Consider the following 13,535-nt stretch of genomic DNA (forward strand, 5'->3'; position numbering starts at 1 on the left):
ATCGTTTTTTTTGTTTTTGTTTTTTTTTTTTTTGTCGAGAAAAAGATATGGGTGTTTTTAACATACCCTAACTGTCTTGAACTGGGAAAAAAACAGAGTACAGGCAGAGCAAGACAAGATGAGCATTTGAGGTTAAAAAGTATATAAATTGCAATAAATAAAAATAATATAAAAATAAAAATAAAAAAAGCCATCGTTTCGCTAGATGAGACCCTTCTTCCTCGCCTGGGATCATTTAGAGCCCTTTGAAGCGGCATTTAAACTGCATTTTAAAAAATTTCAAAGTCACCATAGAAGTCCGCTATATGGAGAAACAATTTCTTTACGACTGAAGAAAGAAAGACATGAACATCTTGGATGACAAGGGGGTGAGTTCATTATCTGTAAACTTTTGTTCTGGAAGGGACCTTTAAATAACACTTTATTTTAAAGTCAAATTCTCACTATTAACTAATAACTATGACTTTTTCCTCAATAAACCCCTAATCTGTTGCTTATTAATATCGGGTAGTTGTTAAATTTAGGTATGGGGTGGATTAGGGATCTATAATTTGATCATGCAAAATAAGACATTAATATATGCTTTATAAGTGCTAATAAACAGCTAATATGCTAGTAATATGCATGCTAATATGCAACTAGTTAGTTAGAATTGGCCCTGATCTAAAGTGTTAGCCTACAGAATACCAGAATAAGTACACTGTAAAAAGTTTTCACCACATTCAACTTAAAAACCTAAGTTCAGCAGCTGCCTTACGTTTTTAAGTTAAATCAGCTTAAAACTACAAGTCATTTGAACTTATTATTACAATCAAAAGTAGTTGATTTAACTTGTGAGTTTAAATTACTTAACATTTTAAGGCAGCTGCTAAACTTAAGTTTTTAAGTTGAAACTGGTGAAACAGTGTAGAATTTCTCGAATTCCTGAGTAATGTTGACTTCACCCAAAATTAAAATACGCTGAACTTGTGTCAACTTCCAATCAGCTTCCATCAAAGATGTAGATGAGTTTGTTTCTTCATCAGATTTGGAGAAATGTAGCATTGCATCAGTTGCTCACCAATGGATCCTCTGCAGTGAATGGGTGCCGTCAGAATGAGAGTCCAAACAGCTGATAAAAACATCACAATTAATGTCTTGAGAAGTGAAAATCTTTGTTTGTAAGACACAAATCCATCATTATTGCATGCCATGAATTCATTAGTGTTCAGTATTTTTTATTTTATTTTATATGCATTAATACCTTCATCTGATTTGCTGATGCAAATAATCAATCACAAATGCATTTGTAGTGAGACAAATAAATAGAGTAGAGATGCAGATGAGGCAACACTTGACTTTCTCATGGTGTTTGAATATAACTGTGTCGTAACCAGACACATAAAACAACTGTAGTGACGTCTGTGTTTCTTTAAGGCTCATAGATCAGTCTGTACCATCTGTTTTCTTTATTTCTTAACTGCGGCTTTAATGATAACTTACAAGGCCAGCTGCCACAATATACAAGAGACTGCCTCTACTGACTCCCACAGATATATATATATTAATATGTGAAGGGAGCTGATAAGATTTAGCTATTGTTGCTGGACTCTTCTGTCTGAATGCGGTCCAGACGGGAAGGAAGAGAAAACTTTGCTTTGCTCCTGTTTTCTTTTTGGACGTAGCGTTTCCTCACAGCTGCAGATCTCCTATTTCTTTCTGTCTTCCTAAACACACAGGTGTCCATCTGTCGTGACTGGATTTTGCTTTTGTTTGCTTGCCTTTTCGTGTCTTTTCATTTTTCATCATCACAGATCTAAATAACTGTGGTCTATAGCTGGTCCAGCATCTAAATAAATAAAGAGCGAGTCATTAAAATGACATTTGACTGTGTTCAACAAAGATGAGACTCTGTCAGGTTTGATTTCATCCTTCAACTAATGACTTGCTTACGCTTGGAAATGAGCAAACTTGATGGTTGAGTCATTTCAAACTATGTTTGACCATGAGAATGGGATTCCTTGAATAAATATTGACTATCTTAACAATATATTTAGATTTAAACAAATTGTTCACCCAAAAATGTATATTTGCTGAAAATGTACTCACCCTCAGGCCATCCAAGATGTAGATGAGTTTGTTTCTTCATGGAAACAGATTTATTAAGATCTTTTTAACTTCAAATCATTGCTTCAGGGTAAAATACGAGTCTGTAATCCATAATAATGCTTCCTCCATCCCCTGTTGTCCTCTCACATCAAAATCCACCCACATATTTATTTTTGGCTTGTAAACTGTGCTTGATTTGTGCATATTTTTCTCTAATTCACTTTTTCATTTTGAAACATCCTAATGTTTGTTTCTTACAAACACACAGCTTTTGTCTTCTCAGGATGTTTACTGATGGACTGGAGTGGTGTGGATTATTTGTGGATTATTGTGATGTTTTTATCAGCTGTTTGGACTCTAATTCTGACGGCACCCATTCACTGCAGAGGATCCATTACTGAGAAAGTGATGCAATGCTACATTTCTCCAAATTTGACGAAGAAACAAACTCAATGCATGTGGGTTTCAAATACCATTTCTATTTTTTGCAGTTAGGTGTTTTCTATATGCTTTAACTCTTTCAGTTTTGCTAAAACACTTTCAAAAAAGCTGATTACTGTTTTTAAATATATAATATAATATAGTCTTAGGTAGCACATGTATATTTGTAGCAATAGCCAAAAATTCATTGTATGGGTCAAAATTTTATTTTTTTCTTTCATGCCAAAAATCATTTGGATATTAAGATCATGCTCTATGAAGATATTTTGTAAATTTCCTACCGTAAATATATCAAAACTTAATTTTTGATTAGTAATATGCATCACTAAGAACTTCATTTGGACAAGTTTAAGCTCCTGACTACCAGCTATGGAGTTTTGGAAATATGATAATATTTTGTAATGATCATTTAAATCTGAATAATTTTCACATTGTTTCTCATAAAACAACATCTCAGGAAAATGTTATGGTGTTTCAAATTAAAATATGACTTTCTGTTATGAAACAGGAGATTAATTTCATGCACATCCACTGTAGAGGACACAGGACTTGCTGCATGTTTATTACACATTTTGGGAAACACAACAAGTGAATAGGGAAAGAAATTATATTTCAATATTGCTATGAAATATTAGATATTATTATGAAAATCTTGGAAATTATTACACTTATTGTTCATTATAAGTTGCCCCAAAAACATATAAATATGCAAATTAGATAAGTTTATATAATGGGAAACCCTTGTAAAATGGCCTTTTTACACACATTTTGCATACAGAAAAATGGTTTATCAAATCATTCTGTTAAATCTTTAAAAGAATAGTTGAGAATCATCGTTATATAAAGTTTGGTATAAAAAAATAAAAATTGACTTGTAATTAAAACAAAAAAAACATTGACCTTTTTCGCCTTTTTATGTCTATTCATGTCTTTTTATTAAAAAAAATTAAAATAAAATAAAGTCCTGGTGTCCTCTACAGAGGACGTAGCATAATATGTGACCCTGGGCCACAAAACCAGTCTTAAGTCGCTGGGGTATATTTGTAGCAATAGCCAAAAAAAACATAGTATGGGTCAAAATTCTAGATTTTTCTTTTATGCCAAAAATCATTAGGATATTAAGTAAAGATCTTGTTCCATGAAGATTTTTTGTAAAATTCCTACTATAAATATATCAAAATGTAATTTTTGATTAGTAATATGCATTGTTAAGAACTTAATTTGGACAAGTTTAACCTCCTGACTACCAGCTATGGAGTTTTGGAAATATGATAATATTTTGTAATGATCATTTAAATCTGAATAATTTTCACATTGTTTCTCATAAAACAACATCTCAGGAAAATGTTATGGGGTTTCAAATTAAAATATGACTTTCTGTTATGAAACAGGACATTAATTTCATGCACATCCACTGTAGAGGACACAGGACTTGCTGCATGTTTATTACACATTTTGGGAAACACAACAAGTGAATAGGGAAATAAATTATATTTCAATATTGCTATGAAATATTAGATATTATTATGAAAATCTTGGAAATTATTACACTTATTGTTCATTATAGGTTGCCCCAAAAACATATAAATATGCAAATTAGATAAGTTTATATAATGGGAAACCCTTGTAAAATGGCCTTTTTACACACATTTTGCACACAGAAAAATGGTTTATCAAATCATTCTGTTAAATCTTTAAAAAAATAGTTGAGAATCATCGTTATATAAAGTTTGGTATAATAAAATAAAAATTGACTTGTGATTAAAACAAAAAACAATTGACCTTTTTTGCCTTTTTATGTCTATTCATGTCTTTTTATTAAAAAAAATTAAAATAAAATAAAGTCCTGGTGTCCTCTACAGAGGACGTAGCATAATATGTGACCCTGGGCCACAAAACCAGTCTTAAGTCGCTGGGGTATATTTGTAGCAATAGCCAAAAATACATTGTATGGGTCAAAATTCTAGATTTTTCTTTTATGCCAAAAATCATTAGGATATTAAGTAAAGATCTTGTTCCATGAAGATTTTTTGTAAAATTCCTACTATAAATATATCAAAATGTAATTTTTGATTAGTAATATGCATTGTTAAGAACTTTAAAGGTGATTTTTTTCAGTATTTAGATTTTTTTGCACCCTCAGATTCCAGATTTTCAAATAGATGTATCTCGGCCAAATATTGTCCTATCCTAACAAACCATACATCAATAGAAAGCTTATTTATTGAGCTTTCATATGTTGTATACACCTCAGTTTTGTAAAATTTAACCTGATTTAAATTTAAATTTTGTGGTCCAGGGTCACATATATGAATTAAAAAATATATATTTTAAATATTATTTTTCAATTTTGTTCTTATACTCCAAACATCAAGAAAAAAATACTAAAATCTCAAACCAAGCGATTTCTCACTATAACTTTTTTTGCACCCTCAGATTCCAGATTTTCAAATAGTTGTATCTTGACCAAATATTGTCCAATCCTATACCATGCATCAATGGAAAGCTTGTTTATTTAGCTTTCAGGTGATGTGTACATCTCAGAATTTCAAAAAAGGACCCTTATGACTGATTTTGTGGTCCAGGGTCACATATGTTTTGTTATATTTTATGGCCAACAAAAATCAAGTGACGCTTCAGACAAAACAAGCGACACCTGCGGCTCCGGTGGGACTGTTGTCATGGTGACGCGTGTACGCGGGCTGAATAGCGCCCTACACTGCGCGCTAAAACACCCGGGAAAGACCCGTTTACAAGCACCCTTTCACCTCACAACAGCGCATTCGACTGAGACCCTGCAGGATCATGATTATGAGGGGACATCTTTCAGTACGACATCCATCTCAGCGGTAGAGAATCTCCTGTGCGGCAGTTTCCTCAGAGATGTCTGCATTAAGTGACTCTGGCTTTGAAGAGGATCTTCAGATTTCTCCGGTCAAGGGTTCGAGCGTCAGATTAACACCAGACCTGCAAGAGTGTGATTATGAGGAGAGTTGCTTCATCATCCAGAGACACAATGAGCAGCAGTTTCTAGCGCAGAACTGCCTCGCGCGACAACCGCAGGTCTGTATTATTATTATTATTGAAAAAAAAAACCATACTTTTATTAAGCAAGGACGCGTTAAATCAAAAGTGATAGTAAACACATCAATAATATTACAATCAGTGTTGGGGGTAACGCATTACAAGTAACGCAAGTTACGTAATAATATTACTTTTCCAAGTAACTAGTAAAGTAACGCATTACTTTTTAAACGAGTTACTTTTTCAAATAAGTAACGCCAGTTACTTTTCCCCTCATTTATTGATTAAAAGCTCTCCTGTCCTCATGTTGAGAGAAATTGTGAGTAAGATGTTACTTTAGATCTAGAATAAATGTGAGCATGCATTAATTCATCTCACTCACTAAAAAAAAAATCAGATACAGTGTTCTTCAAAATGAATAAAAACACTGCGAAATTCAATGCAAACCTGCAATAATTAAATATGTTAAATAATACAAATATCCTTTATGTGTTTAATCCTGTTTTATTAGCCAATGTCTTTGCTGCCAAAAATGACTCAAGATAATCTAACATTTGTTTTCCTTTTTTTTTTTTTATTGCTGAAGAGTTGACATTTTTTTCTTCTGCGGTTTGCTGAACAGACACCAATTTACTGTTCTCTAAGCAAGAAGCTTTTGGTGTAAAAAGGCTTTTGCCAAAAATAGAACTTTTTATATTAAAAACAAACTAGCAAGTCCTGCCCAGATTTAAAAAGTAACGCAAAAGTAAGTAGCGCATTACTTTCCATAATGTAATTAGTTACTTTTTTAGGAAGTAACTCAATATTGTAATGCATTACTTTTAAAAGTAACTTTCCCCAACACTGGTTACAATAGATTCTGTTTCTATAAATCCCGTTTTCTATGTTTCTATTCAATAAAAAGAAAAATCATGTTTTCCACAAAATCTTAACTTTTTCAATGTTTTCAACAGTTTTTGAACAGTAAGATTTTGTTTTATAAGAATAGTTTTTTTTAAAGAAGTCTCTTTTGCTCACCAAGCTTGCATTTATTTGATCCAAAGTACAGCAAAAACAGTAAAAAAAAAAAAAAATTCAGAAATATTTGTAATATTTAAAATAACTGTTCTGTTTGAAAATGTAATTTATTTCTGTGATTTCAAAGTTGAATTTTCAGCATCATTACTCACATGATCCTTCAGAAATCATTCTAATATGCTGATTTGCTGTTCAAGAAACATTTATTATTATTTATTATTATGATCATTAATATTTAAAACAGTTGAGTACATTTTTTTAGGATTATTTGATGAATAGAAAGATCCAAAGATCAGCATTTGTAATATTATTACGTTATACCATTCAAAAGTTAGGAATCAGTCTAAGGAGGTGACGAAATGATAGAAATTAATACTTTTATTTAGCAAGAATGCTTTAAATTGATCAAAAGTGATGATAAAGACATTTATAATATTTCAAAAAGATTTCCATTTAAAGTGCCCCTATTATGCCATTTTAAAGGTAGTTAATATTGTTGTAATAGTCTCTTAAAACAGGTTTACATGTATGCAAGTTCAAAAAACACTTTAGTTTTCTCCAAAATTAGATTTATTTTTACCCCGTTTCTAAATGATTCGTAAACGACTCGTGTGAAGCAGTTCGAAGAATCAGTCTCTCTAAACCCCTCCTTTCCGTGAGCCCTCACTGCTGTGATTGGTCAGATGGTGCAGTCCTTTTGGATTGGTCTACCGCTACAGCGCAAAACGAAACGCCCATTGGCATAACTGAATGACAGCTGCGGAGACCTGTTAATGCATAGAAAAGATAGCCTCGATTTTACCCTATCAATTCGAGCCGGAGTCTGACGATGAAACGGTTGAAGTGTCACATCGACAAGAAACTGTTTTGCAAGCACGACCGGAGCAGGACGTTTCTCAGTGGGTGTCATATGTTAACTGTGGACAGTGTTTGCAATTTGCTTTTGTAAGCGAACCGGGCACACCTCTACGTTGTGAACTTCAACACTGTACAATCCATAACACTGCGTTAAGCCATCGTTTATCATTATCATTACTTAAACTAATAAGGCAGACAGACAGTCAAGCTGCATCAATCACAAGACTTTTTAGACTACATTGCACTCACAGCTGAACAACAGAACTACAGAAACGCAAGTTAGCCGGTTACCAAGACATGTGCGGGGTTGTTACACAACATAACGTACACAAAGACGTATTTTGAACGATCGCTAGAAAATACAATTATTAATCATACTTACAGGTAGAAGTTCAGAGGAGCAAGCCGGTCCAAATAAACTGGGCACTGATCCATTTTTTAAAACCAAGCCTTTGGTGAATCTCGCGTTGTAACGTTACTCCCCAAGATTAGAAAAGCAGTCATCAGTAAAATGACGCGAACACAACACAAGATTGGCATTGGACTGCTGAGGTGTTGAAAAAATTAATGTTAACCACTGATAGTTTCATCTTTTGGAAGGGCATATAAAACAAATTCACTCTCACAGGCTGTCACAGCGCAGGGCGTCTTCTTGACATGATGTAATCCACGTGAAAATGGTAGGCCTGCTGTTTGTGGGCGGGCAAGTTGTTCGCGAAATTGAATGTGGGCGGACATTACCCAAATGTGTAGTTCGTGACGTGTGGCCGTTACAGAAAAAAGATTCTAATTGCTGACGACTCGTTTAGGCGAATGTGAGCCGACTCTTTTTTTTGATAGACAAAAACTTTATTTATAGTGCACTGTCAGCGTCACAACTTTGCAGATAGTTTATGTTCACATACAGCTACATGACACACTACATGAAATATCATATTTGAAAAGGCATAATAGGGGCACTTTAAGTTAAATGCTGTTCTTCTGAACTTTCTGTTCATCGAAGAAACTTGGGAAAATTTTCCTCAGCTGTTTTCAACATAATAATAATAATAATAATAATAATAATAAAATGTTTTTTAGCAGCAAATCAGAATATTAGAATGAATATTACTTTTTAAAATGATTCAAATAAAAAACAGTTACTTTAAATAGTAATAATATTTCAAAACATTACTGTTTTTGCTGTTCTTTGGATCAAATAAATGCAGGCTTGGTGAAAAGATGTGACTTCTTTAAAAAAACTTTTAAATGGTAGTGTATATATTGTATTATATATAATGGAATTTCAGATTGGAGGTTGGAAATGAGCAAAAAACATTAAAGCAGTTTTCATAAGTGCTAAAACCAATATACAAAACCACAGTGTAAAAAAAGGCACGAATGCACTCCATTAATATGAGTGAATTTTCTGTGTTGATTTTTTACAGTTGTTTTTTATATCCTCACAGATTACGGCAGAGGCTCGCAGTAAGCTGGTCAGCTGGCTCATAGCTGTACGCAGACAGCTCAAATTGTCTTTTGAATCGTGCTGCTTGGCTGTTAACATCATGGACCGCTTCTTGATCACAACCTCAGTAGCTGCAGACTGTTTCCAGTTACTGGGAGTGACGTCTCTGCTGATCGCCACAAAACAGGTAGAGTAGAGCATTCTCTCGTACTCGTCATTCAATACAGAAACAGTACAGAGTTAAGAATTACATCTGGTTATTAGTTTTCTCAATCTCATGTACATTGTGACTGTGCAGCACACTTCAAACCACACAAGTATTAGTATTCAAATACTGCACTTGCAGATAAAAGAGCATTACTGAAATTAAATGCAACTTATGTGTACTTACAGACACTTTCAACTTTTGTTGTGTTTTAAAGAAGCACACTTTTTTAAAGATATTGAAGCGCATAGTTGTCACGGATCAGTGTTGTAGAACACACACAAGCACAAACATGAAGGCAGAAGGTAGTCTTTAATAAATCCACAGACAAACAAGCCACATAAAGAGAACAGCATGCAACACATCCAGCTCAGACAAGACCCGACAACAGTGAACAGAAACAGAGAAACTTAAATACATGAGCAAACGAGGATAATTAATGACACACACTTGAACCGAATGACGAAATCAAATCAACAACCATGACAACCAACACAACAGGGAAAATGTGCAAACTCAAACAAACTCCAAACTAACTGATATAGAGGGTTTGCACTTATGCTGCATTTAAGAAAAGACTATAGACCTTTTTCCTGAGTAAACGATGAGCGCCGCCATTACGAATTCTAACGTCAGATTGAATGCTTTTCTGTTCCGGTTTCCATAGGAACCCATTCAAATAGCGTCCATCTGTTTTTAATGTAGCTAATGTCCACTGCTTCGTGTCATCTACACACTCATTAAAGTGAGGCACTGACAAATGACGGTCATTGCAACATTGCCAAGTGATGGCGCTATAGAGCCATGTGCTTTTAAAAAAACATTTTAATAGGTTTAACATTAGTTTATTAGCTCGGAATATACCCTAATTTGACTAGAAGCAATGCAGACCGGAAATGCAAAGCATTCTTTCAGTTAAGAGTCGGACTTACTTCCGTGTTCAGGAAAAACGTCTATAGAATACCCAAAGACATGTTACTCGTATAGTTTTGAATGGGGAAAAATGCAACGATCATTATGGCCGAGAAGCCCCGCCTTCTTAGTGAAAGAGCCAATCGTTGATTAGTAAAGTTAGCGCGTCACTGCAGCTGCCGTTAGAAGTCCCGGTTGCTATAGAAACAATAAGCGCTCTAACGCTTCAAACATTTAAAACTGCACCACTGCGGTAAAATGTAGTAGATTGTATGTTTTTACATTTAAATGTATTATTAGTGTCATGTGCTGAATTTAACTTTTAAAAAAGAAGCTGCAGAGCATGACGTCATATCACGACCGTTGCAGCAGCATCCGAAGGAATTTCGCACGCTCAAAGTCTAGTGTGACCGGGGCTTAAGGCCCCGATCACACCGAACGCGTCTTTTAGTTCTAAAAACGCGAGGCGCACAGCACTGCCTTTTTTTGGTGACTTTTAATAAAAGAGCAATGTGCTGCGGTTTTTTTATGTTGCTAAGCAATGAACAAAACAGCTGTCCTGTCAGTCAAATCAAAGGATTATAGCTCGAGCGCTCTAAAATCTTTGGTTTTTGCTGTTAAGTAAACTGTCATATTAGCAGAAACCCTAAAAAATACAGCTCTGGGTTAACCACGACAGACACCAAAGGTTTCTCCTCCATTTCTTGCAGTCTCTGGACTTTTTAAGCAACGGTAAACTTTCGTCACCACAACAGAAGGGCCGCCTCTCCATTCATTTGATTGGACAACGGAAAAGAACGCGAATGCGTTGGGCGTTTTTCCGCTCAGAGTTGATTTTTTTTCAACTTCAGGTGCTCAGAGCACTCCTGCAAAAACTTGAGGCGCAGCAGGCGGCGAAAACTTGAGGCGCCTGGGGCGCATAAGCAGCGCGCAGAACGCTCACTGCCAACAGAAAACCATTCAAAAGAGGCGCCTAAAACTGCAAAAACGCGTTCGGTGTGATCGGGGCCTAAAGGCGTGGTCACACTGCACTCTTCGTTCCATTGACTTCCATTCATACGCATGCGAATGCGTTAGACCGGAAACGCAAGCCCCGTGCGAAATATTTTTGCATTTTGCTGCGTTTGAAAGTTCAAGCTTGGTGAACTCTGACCAACGAATTCGTATCACATGACTCTGTGGGACCAACAGGAGATCGATACGTCACAGCATAACCTCTAGCTGAATGAAAACAACCTTAAATTAAACATTTAAAACTGCAGCACTGCGGTAAAGTGTAGTAGATTGTATGTTTTTACATTTAAAATGTATTATTAGTGTCATGTGCTGAATTTAACTTTTAAAAAGATGCGGCAGAGCATGACGTCATATCACAACCGTTGCAGAAGTATCCGAGGGAATTTCGCACGGTCAAAGTGCAGTGTGACCGCGCCTTAAGACGTGCGCTCAGTACTGCGCATGCGCACTGGCTCATTTAGCCGGAAAAATAAGCGTTTTTTAATGCTATTGGAGCACAAGGAACCATATTTATGAGGCAGTTCTTGTTGGATTTCTTTGGAGATTTAAAATATGAAATTTAATCATAAGCTTGGTGAACAGTTTTGGAGAATTTGATGTTTCCCCATTCAAAGAGATAGGAGCGTTAGTAGCGTTTCAAAGATGGCCACCGAGTGACATGACTTGCCTTAAAGGGACTTTGATTTAAGTCCTCTTAGACATTCGTACTTACTAGTTGACAAGTTGGCATTTACCCTTTCTACATAACATTCAAAGATTTTTTTAAACTTTAAAAAATGTGCATCATTGTATTTTTGCCTTTTTCTGTTTTTATCCATTTTATGAAGGTGATGTAAACGGCATAATTTGTTTCCCACTCGTAATATGACTTTTGTGGTGGCGTTCATCTCGTAAATACGACCTATCCGACATGAATTGAATGCACTATTACATCACAATTTGGTCAGTTACCTTGACGCACGGCCATATTGGCGATACTCGGACCTAAACAACAGCATGGACTGCATGGTTAATGTACGACTGAATATGTTGCTCTGTTAATTTATGCTGTCTAAACCATGCAAAAAACATGTGGAAGCTGTTAAAAAATATGGCCATTTCATTTAACAGTTTAGGACTTATTAAGGAAAAGGGTGCAGTATTTTGGCGAACTAAAGTTAATAGGTGGTAAAGATAAGTATGAGCAGTATTAATTAAGATATTAGCCTAATATTTCACCTGCCTGACCGGAAACAAAGTCCCTTTAAGGGAAGTCATGTCACTCGGTGGCCATCTTTGAGAAATGCCTCTCGGGAAGGCAAGTGCAGCTCCAATCTCTTTGAATGGGGAAACATCGAATTCTCCAAAACTGATGATTAAATTTCATATTTTAAATCACCAAAGAAATCCGACAAATCAGGGAGAAGACTGTCTGAGTTTATGGTTGGCCAAACTGAACCAGGATTTCCAGGGCAAAAATCTTGACAACATTCATGTTTGTTCTCATCATTTCCAGTCAGGTAGGTGAAATATTAGGCTTAGTTAACAACTGTGCAATCCATGCTGTTGCATTACATTCAGTCACACTAAAGTATATTCTTTAATATGCTAAAGTGTACTTCTTAATAAATACTTTTCAGGGACAGTTGATTACAAAAACAGACCAATATGTAATTATGAATTGTGTTTTTTGTGTGTTTTCCAGATTGAAGTGTATTCGCCTCGCATCACACAACTTCTGTCGCTTTGCTGCAATTCATTTTCCAGAGAGCAGCTGTGCAATCTCGAATGCCTGATCCTTCTCAGACTCAATTTCAGACTGGCTGCGCCCACCCATGCTTTCTTTCTGGACTACTTCAGCAGTCGCACTACTGGATATCAGGCCGATAGAGCCATCGATAAGATGGTCACTGCACAGGATAGAAAGCCTGAGAAGAAGTGGAATTGGTTGGCTTGCAAAGTCTGTGAAATGAGTTTGGCTGACTACACATTTAACAAGTATATGCCGTCTGTAATCGTGCTGTGTGCTATGAAACTGGCAAAAGATCTGCTGAAGGTGCATTCAGTGCAGTCCACAGGCATCAAAGCTGGCTCATCAGAGACATTGGAGTCATTCTGTATTGAAGAGTATCCAACATTGGAAGCTCAGGTTTTGTTTCAGCAGTGCACAGAAGATCTGAAATTGTTGGTTTCTCTTAATCAAGACGCAGTCCAGGACTTCATATCACTATAAACCATTAGATCATTGAAAATGCATTGAAAATGATCACATTGAAAATGCATTTCAGCAATTGCTGAAGAAAATGTGCAAAAATGCAAAAATGCTGTAGTAATTGAATGTTTACCAAATTTCTTTTCATTTTAATCCATATGACTCAAAAAGCTGTATTTATAATACACAAACATTTTGAAATGCAGTCAAACAGTATTTATCCCCAAAAATATTTATGCAAAAGGTTTTATTTTTAATTTATGTTTATGTTAAAATCATCTTTATGATTATGATTCTGAGATTGACTGATCTGGGACGTAAAAACATAAGAGAAG

At 35.3% G+C, this 13,535-nt stretch overlaps 1 protein-coding gene across 1 annotated transcript; it reads left to right on the plus strand.

Moving 5' to 3' along the window:
- Nucleotides 1-5,130: 5,130 nt before the first annotated feature.
- LOC141334396 (cyclin-O) lies at nucleotides 5,131-13,248 on the plus strand. Its single transcript, XM_073839457.1, is given in 3 exon segments — nucleotides 5,131-5,592; nucleotides 8,877-9,062; nucleotides 12,694-13,248. Coding segments are annotated over 3 exon segments (921 nt in total). The 5' UTR covers nucleotides 5,131-5,412.
- Nucleotides 13,249-13,535: the final 287 nt, after the last annotated feature.

This window comes from Garra rufa, chromosome 5, assembly GCF_049309525.1.
Source record: "Garra rufa chromosome 5, GarRuf1.0, whole genome shotgun sequence".
NCBI lineage: Eukaryota > Metazoa > Chordata > Actinopteri > Cypriniformes > Cyprinidae > Garra > Garra rufa.